The sequence below is a fragment of the Engraulis encrasicolus genome, chromosome 18 (genome assembly GCF_034702125.1).
Source record: "Engraulis encrasicolus isolate BLACKSEA-1 chromosome 18, IST_EnEncr_1.0, whole genome shotgun sequence".
Classification (NCBI taxonomy): domain Eukaryota; kingdom Metazoa; phylum Chordata; class Actinopteri; order Clupeiformes; family Engraulidae; genus Engraulis; species Engraulis encrasicolus.
The window spans coordinates 29,458,894-29,478,325 of record NC_085874.1 but is presented as its reverse complement, the minus strand read 5'-3'; the positions used below and the strand labels follow the sequence as shown (position 1 = coordinate 29,478,325).

Genomic DNA, 19,432 nt, shown 5'->3' with positions numbered 1-19,432 from the left:
ATTATGTTTTGCAAATTGCGAGAGAGATTCGAGAAATGTACCCAAAATGAAACCAATTGAGAAATACTGTAACGGGTTAAATATTACATTTCCTTATGATGCTGAGCTTTATCAAGTGTTATCATGAATAGAATACAATAGAATAGAATACGATGCATTTTATTGTCTCATTGTATTTGTCTGTCATTTTATTGTCACTCTAAATGTTCACAATGACACTGAAAGAAACTCACTTCAGTGCAGATAATTAAGTGGCATAGATAGATAGATAGATAGATAGATAGATAGATAGATAGATAGATAGATAGATAGATAGATAGATAGATAGATAGATAGATAGATAGATAGATAGATAGATAGATAGATAGATAGATAGATAGATATTGAAATAGCAAGATTAGCGCGCATGAGCGATAGAGTTAATTTTGTTATGAAGGGAAACTTTAACCCCTTGGCGCAGAGCATATATGTTATAACCTTACTGTCAAAATTGTAATGGCTATGTCTTAACCCCTTAAGACGCGGCTTTATACATTTGTTGTTACCAGTATGGTAATGACCAAGTCGTGGTGCATTACAGTACTAAAGGGCCTGTGCTGTGTCATAGTATCGTAGTGCTATGGTAGTTACATTTCAATGACTATTACAGCGTGCCACTGGAGGTACGACGCGCATTAAGGGGCTAATCTGTTACTTGAGGCTCTCTGTAATGTCATAGCAATGTTGTTATGATGTACTTGAGTATTTTCAGCAAATAGTGAATAAGCCCATACCACTGGCGACCCCATCTGCACTGAGAGGCTATGAGTCTTGAACAGTTGATTACAGGTCATGATGAGGTCAGTGACCTTACACACTATGCATGTCCATGAGAAGGGCATGATGCAGTTGGCAGATTAACTTAAAGGAGCAGTCCACCGTGTTTCAATAACAAAGTGTGTTCTTCTCTGACCTGAGATGAGCTCCTCCTGACCTGCATTGTCTTCGGACACGCCCCCAGTCAGCAACGCGCGCAGCCCAACTCGTTAGCATTAGCTTAGCCCAGCTTTGCCACCAGGCACATTCGGTGCCTTAACCCATTTTAGCCTGATGACTCATATGTGTTGTTTACATTTTGATGCCTGGAGACACATACGCTGCATTCAGGCTCTTGAGATTTTGTTTTTTTTTAAATGTGGGTATGTTACAGCTGAATGAACACTTTCTAATGCAAGATGAGGGTCTATGAGGGTACATGATGAGGGTAAATGCAACTTATTTGATGTTTTTATGTGCATCAGAGGCTAAGATATTTGGGTTTTTATAGGCTGAGGGCAACTTTCCCAACAAGGGCTTAGGCATTCAGCAGGCGTTTTTAGCAGGTGCTTCAGGCATCAACGGGTTAAGTTAGAAGTGACCAAATTGTTCCATGTGTTCCCTATTTAAACACCCCTGCACGACTAGTAAACCGATCCAACCGAATGCGTTGAGGTCGAAGTACTCCGAATGTGTTACTACGCCTTCCAGTGCCATTTCTTCAACAACTTTTGGATCGGTTTGGGCCTTCGTCTGGAGACGGGGCAGGTCAGGAGGAGCTCATCTCAGGTCAGAGAAGAAAACACTTATTATTGAAACACGGTGGACTGTTCCTTTAAGAAGTAAAGTCAAGTGAGGAAAGGAAGAATGTAATGAAGGGGAAACTCACTACCGTAAGACGAGTTCACACACTGTAAGGAAAGGGGGTGTCAAAAGTGCAAAGTAAACTTATTATACTGTTATTCCAAATAGAGTATTTCCAACAATATGGGGAGTCATTTCACTCCAACAATGCAGTCAAAAGCCAGTTTCAACTAGCTGCAAGTGGCTTGTGTCATTTCAACTCTACAGCGAGATGATTACCCACTCTACCGTGTTGGTGTTGACACTATGCTGAGTAGAATTGACTTTGACAATGTGACACTGACCAATGTACACTGTTAACCCATTGATGCTGGATGTTGCGTTGCGCAACATTGGCCCTGGTGAGCTGCATGACGCAATATTCAGGCTCATGAGATTTAAGACAAGTTTATTAAAAAATCTTCATCACATTTCTTTAGTGAAGTCTCTCTCTCTCTCTCTCTCTCTCTCTCTCTCTCTCTCTCTCTCTCTCTCTCTCTCTCTCTCTCTCTCTCTCTCTCTCTCTCTCTCTCTCTCTCTCTCAACACAGCAATACAGCACACCACAGCATGCTACAGCACAACACAACACAACACAGCACAACACGACTACAGCACAGCGCACAACACACCACACCACTCCACACCACACCACACCACACCACACCACACCACACCACACCACACCACTCTACTGCACACCACACCACACCACACCACACCACTACACACCACACCACACCACACCACACCACACCACACCACACCACACCACACCACACCACACCACGCCACTGTACTAGTACTGTAATAATACTATTATAATACATGGTTGTAAATGTCCTGTGTTTCACCTCCATACAACATCTGCAGGTTTTCAGCTTCACAGCAATAAGATTGATATCATCAGTATAACACAGCACAGCACAACAGACAGCACACAATTCAACACAGCACAGCACAGCACAGCACAGCACAGCACAGCACAGCACAGCACAGCACAGCACAGCACAGCACAGCACAGCACAGCAGATTCAGTTTCACAGTACAGCACAGCCAAGCCAACACAGCAGAGCACTACACAGCACACAGTGCACAAAAGCAACTAGACTGCCTGTGCAGTCGCCTTCGACTGCTTAAGGTATATCCCCGAAACGCGACGCTTCCAGTCCCCAATCATTCCTACCACTCCCGTCCACCTTTTCATAAACGTTTATGATAAATACAAAATATAAAATAAATATATTTAATATCTATACATAGATCAATGACGTGCATAGGCTTAAAACCAAATGACTATTGTGAAAATGAAGGAAAAAATGGGGCAAATGGTAACACTGTTTTAATGGTTCACTATTACAGTGGATATACCACATTAGGTACAGTGTAATAACCAGTGGTACAATATTTAATACCACGTAATACCAGTGTGACACCATGTACCAATTTTGTACTTATATCATGTAGGCTATTTGTGTGTAAGTGGTATTACATGGTATTGCATATTTTTACACTGGTATTACACTAGTATTACATGGCATTACATATTGTTACACTGGTTATTGCACTGTACCTGGTATTGCCTATTTTTACACTGGTATTACACTAGTATTACATGGTATTAAATATTGTTAGACTGGTTATTATACTGTAGGCCTACCTGATATGGTAGAGTCACTGAAATGGTTAACCATTAAATTAAGGAGTTACCGGGCAAATCAATCCACCCAGTCAGAAGTTATGGGCCAAATAAAAATTCCATAATTTCGAAAGTGTTGACCTCCAAACTCGAATCAGTTCATGAACCTACCCTGCAGCATTAACACACCAAATCTGGGACAAATTCATCCAACTGGTCAGAAGTTATGGGCCAAACAAAAGTTCGGCCATCTTTAATTCAGCCATCTTGAAAGTGTTGACCTCCAAACTCGAATCAGTTCATGAACCTACCCTAGAACATTCACACACCAAATCTGGGACAAATCCATCCATCCGGTCAGAAGTTATGGGCCAAACAAAAATTCGGCCATCTTGAATTCGGCCATCTTGAAACTGTTGACCTCCAAACTGTAATCAGTTCATGAACCCACCCTAGAGCATTCACACACCAAATCTGGGACGAATCCATCCACCCGGTCAGAAGTAATGGGCCAAAAGAACAATTCGGCCATCTTGAATTCGGCCATCTTGAAACTGTTGACCTCCAAACTCGAATCAGTTCATGAACCTACCCTAGAGCATTCACACACCAAATCTGGGACAAATCCAAACATCCGTTCAAAAGTTATCGCGTTAACACGAAAGACCTTACGCGGCGGCGGCGGACGCGGCGGCGGTGCACGCAAAACCATTACATCCCTGACGCTCCGCGTTTCGGGGATATAAATAGCATATTATACCTCACTTGTTGGAGTATAAAAGGGTGGTCCAAAGGGACCAGTGTGATACCAGTCATGGAGGAGGACTGGGGGGAGAGCTGGTGATTTACTCCTTTATGGGGGACGTATAGGGCAGTCCGGGGTTAAAAGGTAGTGGGGGCTTGGAGTTTGCCGGGAGGGTTGCTGGTTCGATTCCCAAAGTGAGTGGGGAGGGAATGAGTCCTCTCCCCCAAGACATGGCCACAGTTGTGTTACCAGATTGGCAATGACCGAGTTATAATGAAGGCCTACTTATGGTTGTGGGCAGGGTCCTATTCCAGTTTTGCCTACTGCTATAACACTAAAGGCTGATGCTTTAACCAAAGTAGCATGTTGTTACAGTTTTTCCTCAATTCTTTTGGCACATTTCTCAAATCTCTCCCGCAATTTGAAAAATATAAAGTGCAATCTCAAATCAGTTTGACTAACAAACAGCAAAACAGCATGGATCACCTAGCAAAATCCAGTCTTTGATCAAAAGTGCCCTTTAGTTCATCTCTCGAAAGCAAGATTTTCTTTCAATGAACATGTCAGTGCCTTTTCTGATGTTAAATGTTGTTTAGATTTAATATGAAATGTAAATTTGACTTCATGCAACATTGATCAGACGAAGAGTAGATATATAGGCCCCTATGTAGAGTATGACTAATATACAGCATTGCAAAATAGAAAAAATAGCCAACTCTGGTAGACGTGCCAAAATACATAATCTACCATCCCTTTTTACTTGACTTGCAGGCCAGTGTGGAAAAATATATAACTGCAAAGCAAAATAAATGTGAAACAATACTCTGACATTACTATTCATTTTTTGTGAAATATTGTCATTTTGTGTGGAGCATAGCCTACAGGTAGGTAGGTAATGTAGTGCTGTATTGCTATTGTTTTATTGCATGCCTGTTTTTTCTTGAAATATTATTTCCTTTAACTGCCTTTGATTACAGAGAGTCAATATTTAGCCTACCTGAAAACAATTTCAAATCCTTTTTATAGAAAAAAAAGATCTAACGGAAATTAGATAGTGCTGAACACATTATGACAGCTGGAGAATCATTTTGCCTATCAAGAATTACTCAATGATAGGGCCTGTTTTGGATGGGTGAGACAGTTTCATATATTCAGTGACAAAGCATTTTCAGAAACACCACAAAGGCAATTGATAATTTACAGAAAAAAACTGAGAATTTTACACCATCAATCGTATGGATGGATGATGTGACAAATGAACAAGAACCCTTGAAAATTATATTTCTGATGTGAACAATGTGCCAAAGTAATTGAGAAAAACTTGAGAAAGTGTGTACTATAACCCGTTAAGACACAGCATCATTTGTTGTCACCAGAATGGCAATGACCAAGTCAGAGTCCTTTACTAAAGGCCCTGTGTGGTAGTTAACTTTTCAAAGACTATTACAGCGTGCCACTGGAGGTAAACACAGTGTTGCTGTACCTTATAAAATGTCAAGCTTTACCCTTTGATGCCAATTTTGCAAAGCAATCTATCCTGCAACACACCTACTCCAGCTGTATACATACTATTTTATACATGAGACAATTTGTTCAAAAGTAAAATCCCAGAGTGTCATTGTGAAAACACATCTGTTCAAAATACAAAGGCTACTGTAACACACTGGATGTATGGCAAGACTTAGACACTGACCACAAAAAAAACTGCTTTCAAAATGATATCACTTTTAGAATGCAACAAAGCTCACTGTTAGTGCCAGTGAGAGCACAGATAGGCAGCACATTTTATAAGTCCACACTCCACGGGGAAAACGCCACCTCTAACTTATAAAAGGTCGGGGGTCAGGGGTCACAGCTGAAGCGTCCTGGACACAAGCCTTCCAGAGAAACTATCACGTATGCAAGACCGTATTAAGACTCTATGGTGCCCCCGGGCACTACATCATGCAGATGCCCCCTTCATGAACAATATTAGTAAAGTTTTTGTCATGTGGTGCCCCCTAACTGACTGCAAATTGTCGGTGCCCCTGGGCACTGTGCCACTGGCCCTTATGGATAATCAAGGACACATATGGACACAGACGAGATGGACACTTTAACAGGCTTGCTGAAGAACTGCAATACACGGAACTGTGGAGAAGCTGAAATATAATTTTCTGAGGCAGTGGAGCGACACTTGTTGAGGAATTGTTACCGTCTGGACAATGTGCTTGTGAACTATCTCGCACGTGAAGGATACCTCTCCACGAACCCTGACTGCTGGAGGAGAGCACGGGAGACATAGAGTGAGCTGGTCATAGTCCATAGGTGAGCTTCTCCCCCTACATTTCATCCATACATTAGACCAGTGTTTCCCAACCAGGGGTACGTGTACCACTAGGGGTACGCGAGCACACTGCAGGGGGTACTTGGAAAAATGTAATTTTAACACATGCATGGAGCATAGTCACACTGGAATAGAAAAGGTGATGTAAAACAAGAGTTAGGGGGTACTCATGGCACAACGAAAAGGCTTAGGGGGTACATGACACAAAAAAGGTTGGGAAACACTGCATTAGACCGCGTTGCCACGTTAATGCATACATACTGCAACCTGCAGCCTAGAGCAGGGGTTCCCAAACTTTACCATAAGGCCCCCCAGATTCCAGTCAAGGCCCCCCTAACATGGGTTGAGCCACACTATTTTTTCTGTGGACCCCCCTTTCACAACCATAGTGAAGGGCCTGTAAGGTAGTGCCCCACGAGGATATAACACAATATCAATAGGAATAGGAGTATTATTCAGCTTGCTTTTTTATTTTGTGGTATGTTAGTCAGTTTATTCTATTATTTATTTTTTGTGGTACAGTAGGCTACTATATTTTTCCTGCCATCCGGCCACCCTGCCACGGCCCCCCCTAGCACTTCCTCGCCGCCCCCCAGGGCTCCCCTGCTCCCACTTTGAAAACCACTGGCCTAGAGGCCCCGTGCCATCATAATCCAGCCCTGGTACTCTAATGCAGTGGTTTTCAAAGTGGGGGCTGTGGCAGGAAAAGTATAGTAACAAAATTGTGAATAAAAAAAAAATGAAGTAAACAATACTCCTGCCAGTCAAGAACAGCATTATAATCAACTGCATCTCTGGCGAAGGATCTACTGTGACCAAAAGCAGTGTTTCCCAACCACTGTGCCGCGGCACACTAGTGTGCCGTGAGAGATTGTCAGGTGTGCCGTGGAAAATTCTTGTTTTCAAAAAAAAAAAAAAATAAAAAAAAAACGAATTCATTATTATCAGCACGTGGGATGCAACGGCACCGATTCCATTGTGCTTGGTATGTAAACGAAACACCCTTCATAAAACAAGAGTGCAGACTATTTTGTTGACCTGCGTAAGAAAACAGAGAACCAAGCAACATTTATGAGGGAAAAAAGGTAAACGAGAGAACCCTTAAAGCTAGCTATCACGTAGCTGAACTTAGCTAAATCAAAAAAGTCTCACAGTGGTAGCAGAGACGCTAATATTACCTGCCTGCAAAGCCATTGTAAATGGCGCAATCAGAGAAAACGTTCTATTTTGCAAAGCATTGAACAGAGATTGATAGGCCTATTAGACATGCATAGGCTATTCATATTGTAACAGTGAAATCTTTCCTAAATATCATTGCTACTGTCAGAATAAGCATTATTTTCTGCATTCCTGCAAATAGAATGCTTTTGGACAGAATAACAATTTGTAAATAGTAGGCCTAGGCCTACTTTGAAGTTTATAGATTCCTTAAGAAGTGGACATGTTAAGTGCACTTTTTATTTGAAAGAGGACATTTAAAAGATGATTGCTATTCAAGACACTTTCATAAGAATGACTAGGCCTATATTGTTAGGCGGCTACTACAATTTGTTTTCATTATTTCATGATTTTTGGTTGGTGGTGTGCCGCGAGATGTTTTGAAGGAAAAAAGTGTGCCCTGGCTCAAAAAAGGTTGGGAAACACTGACCTAAAGCACCAACTTCAGCTCAACATTCGGGGGGGGGGGGGGGGGGGGGGGGGGGGGAGTTCAAAATTGTGTAATGTTGTCATCATGACTGAAGCGTGGGCATAGAGGACCACAATCAACATGTTCATTATAATTGGGGTGTTTTTGCCCCCTTACCATTATCTTTGGGTTCATGCCCCCCTAATTCTGCACCTCTGACTGTGACTGCGATCCTTTTCTACTTTACAATGTAATTATTATGTTTCCTGCCATCGTTGGATGGGTTTTGCACCAACTCCATCGACTTTTGAAAGGAATGGATGGCCTCCACTGGAATAGGGGGCTGTGTCATGGTAAAGTCTGGGAACCCCTGCTCTACTGATCCCCATTCTCCTCCATCCTGAGCATGGTACTCTACTCTCCCCCATTATTTTCCATGAAAGAAAATTCCATGGTATGTTCCATCTGTCCCCCATCCTCTTCCATGAAAGAGGCACCCTGAGCATCATAGATACTGTCCTCCATCTTTCTCCATGACTAAGGTACTGTCCCCCATCCTCCTCCAAGACTAAGGTACCCTGAGCATGCACTGCACATGCACATGCACTCATTGCGCTGCTTCCCTGCAGGCAGGGTAGCCGATAGGGGGGGGCAAAGGGGACAGTTGTCCCGGGCCCAGGGACAGAGGGGGCCCAGATTTGGCTCCTCATTACATTGTATGTATGGGATGAGGGGCCCTTTCAGATGACTTTGTCCTGGGCCCGGCCAAAGCTGTCAGCAGCCCTGCCTGCAGGCACTTGTTGGGCTACCACTTTGCACTGGGTGAGGCTTAAATGCAACTCTGTAGTGTGTAATATGTACTGTGTACCAGGGCTTGACGTTAACTTTTTTACCCACCGGTATTTTTTTTTTTTTATCGGTATCTTTTTTTACCCATCAGGTATTCCACTAGCCACAGATTTTATATTGTTTTTCTTTTCTTCTTCCTTTATCATGATAGTGTACGTCTAACCTCAAAAGATGAAGTGCTAAAGCAAGATGAGAGCATTGCTTTCTACATGGAAGTATATCAAGCAAATACAGTGGAAACTGAGTTACTGAGCTTTTTCTTGGACTTAAATACTGTGCAAGCAATTGATACACAATGGGAAAACAACAGAATATAGGCTGCTATGATGTGTATGTCCTACCAAGGAATAAGCTGCCAGGCAAATTGGCTAGTGACACTGAAAGTATTACTAGCCACAGCCATGTTTTACCAGCATTTGGCCGGTTGGCAGGTGCCAGTGCCAAGCCCTGCTGTGTACTGTGTAATGTGTTGTGTGTACAGTATGGTACATGTCCATTTACTCTTACCATTCAACACTTGACACTTTTACTTCCCTTCCTGACCTTGCCTGTTGCCTAAAGTTACTGTACGGGAAATGGTGTTATGATGTTATGATAAAAGTAGGCCTATTGTGTCATCAGTGTCTAACAATGACAATGGTATGTTCCGTTCCCTTCATCCTCCACATTTATGTATGTATATCTGCCCTACAAAGACAAAGTGCAGTAATACGCCAACATTGAAAGGCCTTCAAAGTAGTGGTATTAGGTTGGATATCTAGGTTGGATATTAGTTTGGATATCTTGGTACTGCAAATTTGACATAGCAACGTCCATAAAATGGGACATTTATGGGCTATAAGGTTTTGACACGAGATAAAGGTGTTATGAAGGCTGTTTTCAAGATCAATTTTGACAAAACATGTAGTTTTGCCTTTGTACAGCAACCCCAGCCCCCCCCCAACCCACCCACCCTCAGTCTTATAATTGAACTCTTGCCATTTCCACTTCCCAGCACATGATCATGACTCTTCAGTTTCACTATGGAAAGAGTGATATGATAATAAACATGCTAAGTCTTCAGTGTCACAATGGCAATGTTTACATGCCGGGGATATTCCAATATTAAATTGAATATTGGTAATATTTGGTTGGCACACGAGTCATATGAACTGTTCCCTCATTCTGAATGTGGCCGTACTCCAGGAATATTCCAGAAGCACAACGTTCCTCCAGACATGTAAACGGAATATTGCGGAACTTGTTTTGTAAGAAGCAGCCTAGGCTACTGATAATACTCCATTTGAAAACGGAATACTCCTTGCATGTAACTTCACACTAAAAATACTGTGTGTGTATGTGTGTGTATGTGTCATCTCTTCAACTGTTACCTGTATAACCAGTCTGGTTATACTATAATACATGGTTCTATACATCCTGTGTTTCACAAATTTACATCAGCAGGTTTTCAGCTTCACAGCATTATCACAGATAGATATCAACACATGGTCTAACACACAAACTCACAACAGGTGTTCAGCTGTACACACCTCACAACAGCAGACAGCACATAGTGTTGTGATGTAAGAAGAGCGGAGGGCACCCTACATAACAGTGTGGGGAGCAACAGTACCTCAGATTATCTCTGTGTGTGTGGTTATCCACATTACACGCCTACAGTAGATTTGTGTGTACATGCCTACTGTACATTAGTGTTGCTGTGTATTTGTGTGTGTGTAACAAAGGGGAGTAGAGTAGTAAACTGGGGCTCTGACTCTAGCTACGCCAAAGAGCCAGGCTTGTTGGCGTGACAGTAAGAACACATCAACCCATCCCTATGGTCACTCCACTGACACTGCCTTCCCCTTCGGGAAGCGTACCCGGGCGCTTCACACACTCATGGTGTCCCTCACGCAACTGCCCATCATGCTTCTCCCATCCAGCGTGCCCCATCATCAATGCTTCACCCATCACTGGGGTCACCAATTCTGGGGGTCCCTCACATGGAATTACGGCTCACACATAATGGGTACACTTCAGATGGCGTCACGGTAGCCATCCCACTTCTGACACCATTTGTGGCGAAGGGAAGTAGAGTTGCCCAGCCGGGACTCAAACCCGGACCTTCTGGGATAGTAAACTGGGGCTCTGACTGCTACACCGAAGAGCCAGGCTCGTTGGCGTGACAGTCAGAACACACCCACAACCCTAGTGATGGTCACTCCATCACAGTGTGTGTGTGTGTGTGTGTGTGTGTGTGTGTGTGTGTGTGTGTGTGTGTGTGTGTGTGTGTGTGTGTGTGTGTGTGTGTGTGTGTGTGTGCGCGCACCCATGTATGCGTACGTGTGTGTGTGTGTGTGTGTGTGTGTGTGTGCCTGTTACCTGCATGCCTGCGTTGCTGGTGTGTGTGTGTATGTTCCTCATGAGTCCTCCGTCAATGCTGCATCCTGAAAATGGCGTCCAATAATCCAGGAGGGTCTTCTACTCCACACATACACACACACACATACACACATATATATACACACACTCTACCAAGAGCGTCCTTCTCAAACTCACTCACACACACACAAACACACCCTTCTGCCGCCAACTCAGCTCAGTTCGGCTCTGTTCCAATATTCTACCTTGGGACGACGCGGGCGCACATCCAGGCTGGCAACAAAATAAAAACATAAAAAACACACGAGCGAAGTCAAGCGAAAACGAAACGAAGCTTACAGTCCAAGACGTGTGTGTATGTGTGTGTTGCCGCGAGCCCACCTGTGTGTTGGTTGCCTTGGCCACCTAATAGGATATAAATAGCGAATAGGATGACAGCAAAGAGGATTACAGCTCTCCTCTTCTCTCCTCTTCCCTCCTTGGCTTCTCATCCCTCGCTCTCTTGCCCCCTCACCTCTTTCTTATCCCATGTTCGCCCCCCCCTCCTTAACTCTGTATCTCATCCCTCTCTCTGCCAGCGTTTCTCAGACTTTTGCAGACCAAGGACCACCAGGTCCCAGAAAGTGTGTTTCATGTCATAGACCACCTGGGAAGTACATGTATAACACCATAATGTCACAAATCATATTTTAGCTCATCTTGGAAATGCAGACTAAATTGATAGAAATCCCCTGGCTGACTACTTCAGGCATGTCGCGGACCACCAGTGGTCCTCAGCCCACAAGTGAGAACCACCAGTGGTCCTAGGCCCACACGTTGAGAACCACCAGTGGTCCCAGGCCCACAAGTGAGAACCACCAGTGGTCCCAGCTCACATGTTGAGAACCACCATTGGTCCCAGGCCCACACGTTGAGAACCACCAGTGGTCCCAGGCCCACACGTTGAGAAGCTCTGCTCTATCCCCTGCCTCTATTCCTCCCTTCCCCTTTGCTCTAACTCCACCTCATCTCCTGCCCTCCCCTTCTCTCCTCATCCCTCCTCATCCCATCCATTCTCTCTCTCTCTGCCCCCCCTCCCTCCGCTCTGTACTACTATTCCCCCCAGCCTGAACTACTGTCCACACCTCACCCCACTCAACATGAACCCCTATCCTTACCAGCACCCGCTTTCACCCAACCCAAAGTTCAGAAGATCTGCCATCAACCCGACCAGAAGCCCTTGCCAACTCCTCACACCTCCAACCTGACAGCCATCCTCACCAGCAACCCCCTCCACCCCAACCTGAGCCCCTATTTCACACTGCCTCTGCCATCACACACACGCATTGTGAAGTGACAGAGAGATAGACAGAGAGGGGGGCTATACGGTAGGCCTATGTGTGCAGTGTATGGTGTGTGCTGAGAGAGAGAGAGAGAGAGAGAGAGAGAGAGAGAGAGAGAGAGAGAGAGAGAGAGAGAGAGAGAGAGAGAGAGAGAGAGAGAGAGATAGAGAGAGAGAGAGAGAGAGAGAGAGAGAGACTCTGCAGGTTGTGATGGTGGTGTGTTTATGTGTGTGGTGTTCGGGGGATTTGAGTTCTGAGAGTTTCAGGGCTTCCTGATGTATAATCTCTTTAAGAGAACCAGCCAATCAGCTGTGAGTTCAACTTCTCAACTGCACACACACACACACACACACACACACACACACACACACACACACACACACACACACACACACACACACACACACACACACACACACACATATATATACACACACACTTTCTTCCCACAAATTAAAGGCGCAGTTGTTGACATTATTCAAGTATTTCCTAAAGGTGATTGACAACTAATTGGTTTAAATTGTTGGGGGAATATTTTCCAACACGTGCATTACAACATAGGCCTACTGTATGTTGTTCTGTTTCTGGTTTGGACCTGAACTGTGCTTGTTTGGTCTTGAATTGAAAGACTGAGCATATTTCTGCCAAGAAAGTTGGGTGCGTTGTTGTATTTTTTGTGTTTGTATGTCCAAAAAGATTAAAATGTAGGGTACAGTGAACTGAAAGACTGAGCTCATGGTAATGCACTTGGGTGTTTTGTTGTAGGCCTTGGCAGTTATATGTTCTCAGTGACAAGGTTGTTTTTTTAAGTTAGGGCCTACATGACAAAAACTGATAATGTAGCCTACAAAAAAACAGCTGAGAAATGTAGGCTACTCTACATGTCATACTGCATGTCATACTGCGCTGCAAAGCTCGAGATTGCCGTCTAGCGGCCACGCGCTGTATTTCCATAGCAGCGCGAACCAGCAGCCACAGTTTAGTTATCTATCTTCTTGACACACTATGGGGGCAGATAGTGGAGGCGATTCCTTGATTGTTGACTTTGGAAAGTGTCGTTAAAACACTCCTAAACACAATACAGAGTTGCCTACTCTACTGTCGGTGCTCTATTAGTGCCCTGGGTCAGTGTGCGGTGGCTGTCAGAGTTGTCAAAATATTTGGGGGGCGCGACTTGCCAAACCAAAACAAGCCCCGTCCCTGAGTTCTGTCGCCGCCTGAAGATAGGAATGTTAACAGGGAACCAACCAACTCAGACTCTGTCGCTTTTCATGTTTTAATAGAAGGAGTTGATTCTGAGATGCCCTTTCGAGCAAAGGTACAGTCATTTGACGACATTACGTCTTAAAGACATGAGCTTTCAATAGTCTTGTCAAAAAATGAACCGTCAACCTCTCTAGTTAGCAGTAGCTAGTAGGCTAACTTACCCTGGTTGAGGGAAGACTAACATTAGCTAAATAATTATCCAGCGAGCTAAGTGATAGACTTATTAACAGAGAGGCCGTGTTATTGTGATAGCTTTTATGTATATGGAAAATTATTATGAAACAATTGACAGCACATTGTTGTTAGGTTGGTGGTCTGTCGCGATTTTATAGCTGTCATGATTTCCTGCTGTCTTGACTCTGGTTTTGTGGGAAAGCCCTTAAATGTTGTAATAACCCGAACTTGCTGTTTTAAAATCTTGTGGTCTGGCTGTACATCCTGAGCTTTAGATACAGCTGTCACTTGACTTCCCTGGCTAACTTGGGGTGCTTCTGCCTTGTGCACCCAAATTCACTGCGGTGTTAGATGGACACTCCCAAATGAGATCGCTCCCGGACGTGCAGTCCCAGGTGTTTCTATCACTCCCGGACGTGTAGTCCCACCCGATTATATTTCACGTATTATTATATACTGCCACATACAAGCAATTTAGGGTTAGGGTTAGGTTTAGGGTTAAGGTTAGGGTTAGAAACAAAAAACTAACATCAAAAAGATAACTAGCTCCGTTATATGGCGGTGGGACCGATAGTCTGGCTAGTGGGAGCGAGCCGACAGGGGAGCGTCCTGCGTTGGGAGCGTCAATCAGGGAATCAATTCACTGCGGCCAGTATTATTAGCTAATTTAGCTAACCGACTGACCAAGTTAGCGACCATAATGGCAAATATTAGCTTTCACTTTATTTTAACGACTTAATGTTAGACGAAGCACGCGACTGTAATACTGCCAACTTGTTTTATGTGTGTGGGGAGAAAGTAAACTCCCGACGGCAGCTGTAAACCTATGACATGCTGTGGACCTATGTTTCAGGCCCTGCGAGCATCCTGAGCCTTTCCTGGTTTGCTCCCCGCCGAGGTGTATGAGTTGTCGGGCTGGGGTGCATCCCTAATCACCCGCACAACGGAAGAAAGCTTCACCGCGACACCTGGTGGTCCTCATAAAAATGACGGGTAGGTTCTGCAAACTTGTGAGGATGCTCCTTCTTGAAGTTGATGCAAAGTAAACCATCGCTTTTAAAGTTGGTGGACTGGCTTGACTACAGTTTGCATGGTGTATTTGATCGGAGTGTCTACTGACTGTCAAACCAGTGAAAGCAGCTTTTAAGTCTCAACATGCGCCAGTGTCACTGTCTATTCTTGCCTGAGGTCTTTGCCAGTTCTCTCTCTCTCTCTCTCTCTCTCTCTCTCTCTCTCTCTCTCTCTCTCTCTCTCTCTCTCTGTATCTGTATATCTCCCTTTGTCTTTCTCTGAACACACACACACACACACACACACACACACACACACACACACACACACACACACACACACACACACACACACACACTCACACACACACACACAATGCCCCCTCACTCACCCGTCTGTTTTGCTTGAGCCATCAAAGTGTGTGTGTGTGTGTGTGTGTGTGTGTGTGTGTGTGTGTGTGTGTGTGTGTGTGTGTGTGTGTGTGTGTGTGTGTGTGTGTGGTGGGCAGCAGCATGCATTGTCTCTGGGCATGGGAGGACAGAAGGCGTATCCCAGTTCTCTTGTGTGATCTTGGTGCTCCGCTCTGAGCCTCCAGACACCAGTGTGCGCAGGAACAGCAGCTTTGTACTGTTCAGCACTGCCGCCCTGCTTAACTCAGCCTAGATAAGTCAGCCTAGACTCCAGATATGGTCCAGTGGAGTCCGGTTTCATTGCGTAGTCCAGTTTACGTAGTTGCGTTTTTCTAGTTTAATTGCAATTCCAGTTCAATTGCACGGTACGGATAGTGTTGGGTATTTGGGGCTGTGGGGAGGCAGGGCAGTTGTCATGACAACCCCTGAGCCTGCGTGCGGCCGGAGGCTGACTCTCGACTGTCGAAACATCTTGGACCACCGGCCTGGGGGAGGTGAGTCACACACACACACACACAAGGGTCATTCCACGCCAAATCAACAAGAGCCCGCACACTTAGGTCTCAAAAAATTCTGAAAATATTACCAAGTGTACCCATGGTACTTAAGAGAAGCACTGTAAATGTATTTGAATGTAAGATGTATACTCTCCGTGTTACAGCCAATTTTACTGGGGGAGGGGGGTGCCCATTTTGTTCACATTCTTTTTTTTGTCAAAGTTCACAAGCCCGTAGCTCAATAACTAAACCACGTAGGACGCTCAAATGTGGCATGCTGGTACATAGATAGGAATAGTTTGTTGCTGTCAGTTTTGGTCTGTATGATCCTGCATCGGCATGGCATTCCCTCAAAGATGATACAAATTGTACTGGAGTTTTTGGCTGTGCTCTGTTTAGGCCTTCAGAAGACATATTTGTGCCCAACATAGCCTCTTGATTTTTTTCCCTTGTAGAGACAAGTAGGAGCACTCTCATAAAAAGCTATAAATAGAAAGGAAACCCCATCAGTGTTTGACCAGAAGACCTCACAAGTCTGACAAATCATTTTGGGTGTCATTTTCAGAGCTCCAGAACCCCTTGTGGGATTGTCCACAGATTTTTATTTTATATTTTTCTTCATTCTCCATGAAGTCTTCTTTTTAAAAATGCCAATGAACACCCAAAATGATTTGTCAGATTTGTGAGGTCTTCTGGTCAAACAGTTAAAGTTACTGACTTTAAAGCAGAAATGTGTTAAATTTAGGCGAATTTTGGTGGTTTCAGCTCAAACAATACTCAATTGGACCCCAGAAAGGTTTATTAATTCACCAAAGTATAGTGCCAAATTGAAGTCTGAAAGAAAATATATTTCCTAACATTTCATATATTGTCAGTGACACATCCTGAACTGTCAGAACACAATATATAAAGTCGTGATCTCTTGCTTACTCTTCCTGTGCTGTCGGAACACAATATTGGCCTAATGGATCCTGATTTTGTTGGTTTGCCCACCAATAAATTATCAATCTGTAATTTTAATATTAGGTGTATTCTAACATGGAAAGATAGAATATCAAAAAGCAAATCCAGAAAGTAACTTAAAAGAATATATATTAGGAATTTATTTCTATTAGGCCTACATTGAGGGAGATAGGTATTTGATCCCCTCCTAGCCATTAAGAGTTCTGGTCTCACAGATCAGATGGGCACTTCCAATCAACTTGTCATCTGAATTCAAGACACCTGAAAATAGTCAGCTGACTTAAAAAGTCTCCCGTTGATAGAAATGGTGAACAAATCAGACACAAAACTCTCCAAACATGGTAAAGAGCCAGAAGCTGTAAAAAGATGTTTGTGATGTTAGCTTGTGGACCTGAACATGGGTGGAATGGACAAAAACACAAGTCAGAGTGTTTCAGTAAACAGCACCAACAGCTGTGTCCTTAAGAAATATAAAAACGACTGCTGATCTACCTCAGTCTTAGGGTGCAATCAAAACACAGTCAAAATATCAGGCTTATACTAAGCATAAAACATAAAACCAGACTATTGTAGCCTCATAATGCCCACACTTCCACAGTGGAATGCTGTAATAGTTGTTGAAAAGACATACCATACTATTACCTTACTACTTACCAAAGACTACCATAGTACTACACTACTATTACATTACACAGAGCCTAGTGATACATTACGACTTGGCCATTGCCATTCTGGTAACAGCAAATGTATGCTGTTGTCTTATGTGTTATGTCTTTTCTTATGTCCCAAAGGTGTGTGTGTGTGTGTGTGTGTGTGTGTGTGTGTGTGTGTGTGTGTGTGTGTGTGTGTGTGTGTGTGTGTGTGTGTGTGTGTGTGTGTGTGTGTGTGTGTGTGTGTGTGTGTGTGTGTGTTGCATTGTCAATAAACCATGGATGAATGGATCTCAGCCATTGTAGTCATGGACTGTTTCAGCTGCCACTATCTGGCAAGCAACAGGATAGAAGCCATGGCAAAACAGCTATTTTTACCAGATAATAAGACAGATGAACTCAAGAGAAGATCAGCAGAACGAACACACACACACACACACACACACACACACACACACACACACACACACACACACCACACACACACACACACACACACACACCACACACACACACACACACACACACACACACACACCTTAAACTTCATTATCATGTATAATAAGTGTGCTAAGTATACAAAGTGTGCAGACATTGAACTTTATTTTCATAGTGTCTGACCCTTTTGTCCTGTACCTTCTCATGGGAGAATTTCAGATGATGAGTTGTTTGGAAGTGCCCAACTGGTCTGTGGAACCAGAAGTCTTAATGGTTACCAGGGGATCAAATGCCTTTCTCCCTCAATGTAATAGAAATCAATACATGTTTTTTAAAGTTACTTTTTACTTTGCTTTTTGATATTCTATGTTTCCATGTTAGAATACACCTACTATTAAAATTATAGACTGATAATTTATTGGTGGGCAAACCAACAAAATCAGGATCCATTAGGCCAATATTGTGTTCCGACAGCACAGGAAGAGTGTAAGCAAGAGATCACGACTTTATATATTGTGTTCTGACAATTCAGGATGTGTCACTGGCAATATATGAAATGTAAGGAAATACATTTTCTTTCAGACTTCAATTTGGCACTATACTTTGGTGAATTAATAAACCTTTCTGGGGTCCAATTGAGTATTGTTTGAGCTGAAACCACCAAAATTCGCCTAAATTTAACACATTTCTCCTTTAAAGTCAGCTATAACTGTGCATGATACTGACATATTGGGTATCATCTGAAAGGAAATTTTGTCAGCTTTCACCCACAATGCTCTATGACAAATGGATGTGAAGTTATTAGGCAAAATGGAGCCAAATGTCAGGCGTTTTTGATTAAAATAAACATTGAAACTTTATGGCTCTTGAGGCAGGTCTTCCCATGGTCCAAAATCAAAATAATTTTATATCTGGCCATTTCACACCTTGGAGAATGGGAATCACAGCAATTGGCTTCAAAATTACAAAAAAAGTTTTTTTTGAACAGGTCTAGTTTACGTGTATGGTCCTGCGACATCCCTGCCATCAGAGCGAATGTAGTCTCCAGGTGGTTTAATTGACTTTGCACCTGGGGGGGATTTTCGAGTAATATTTAAACCGTTGCCATTGATCTTAGAATAGGGTAGTGAGTGAATAGAGTCATCCCACCACAGAAGTCAAGTCAAGTCAAGTCACGTCAAATGTACTTAAAGAGGCACTAGGTAGGATGACGTCATTTTGTTCGGTGCACAAGGCATGCCTGTCTCAAAATCTACACCGTAATGAGAAAATGCTGTTCAAATAAACTTGCGGTGAGACTGTTTTTCATCACAGAATGCCAGCAGTTGATACAAATCTGAATATGGTATGTAAAGGAATGTTTCAAATGAAAAGAGTTTCTCACGACACTCGTTCGGTCCGACGCTGTCAAAAGTTGCATTTGGGGTTTTCTGACAGTGGACCGTGGAAGTAGTCGCGATAAGGCATCGTTCAATTACTAAAGACTCTCATAAGCATAGGCTGACTCGGGACCGTGA

General features: G+C 43.5%; 2 protein-coding genes across 3 annotated transcripts in view; one reads left to right on the top strand and one right to left on the bottom strand.

Annotated features, from left to right (window-relative positions):
- LOC134468199 (adenylate cyclase type 8-like) overlaps positions 1 to 6,319 on the bottom strand; it is a 73,083-nt gene extending 66,764 nt beyond the window's left edge. The window contains exons 1-3 of the mRNA XM_063222138.1: positions 6,261 to 6,319; positions 2,270 to 2,276; positions 1,458 to 1,548 (exon numbers count right to left, since the gene is read on the bottom strand). Of these exons, the coding sequence (XP_063078208.1) occupies positions 1,458 to 1,548; positions 2,270 to 2,276; positions 6,261 to 6,319 (157 nt within the window). The remainder of the gene's footprint in view (positions 1 to 1,457; positions 1,549 to 2,269; positions 2,277 to 6,260) is intronic.
- Positions 6,320 to 13,514: 7,195 nt separating this feature from the next.
- Positions 13,515 to 19,432, top strand: part of LOC134469248 (protein EFR3 homolog B-like) — a 33,384-nt gene continuing 27,466 nt past the window's right edge. For both annotated transcript variants that reach the window (XM_063223399.1, XM_063223398.1), the window contains exons 1-2: positions 13,515 to 13,824; positions 14,800 to 14,939. In XM_063223399.1, the coding sequence (XP_063079469.1) occupies positions 14,933 to 14,939 (7 nt within the window). In that variant the 5' untranslated portion in view covers positions 13,515 to 13,824; positions 14,800 to 14,932. The remainder of the gene's footprint in view (positions 13,825 to 14,799; positions 14,940 to 19,432) is intronic.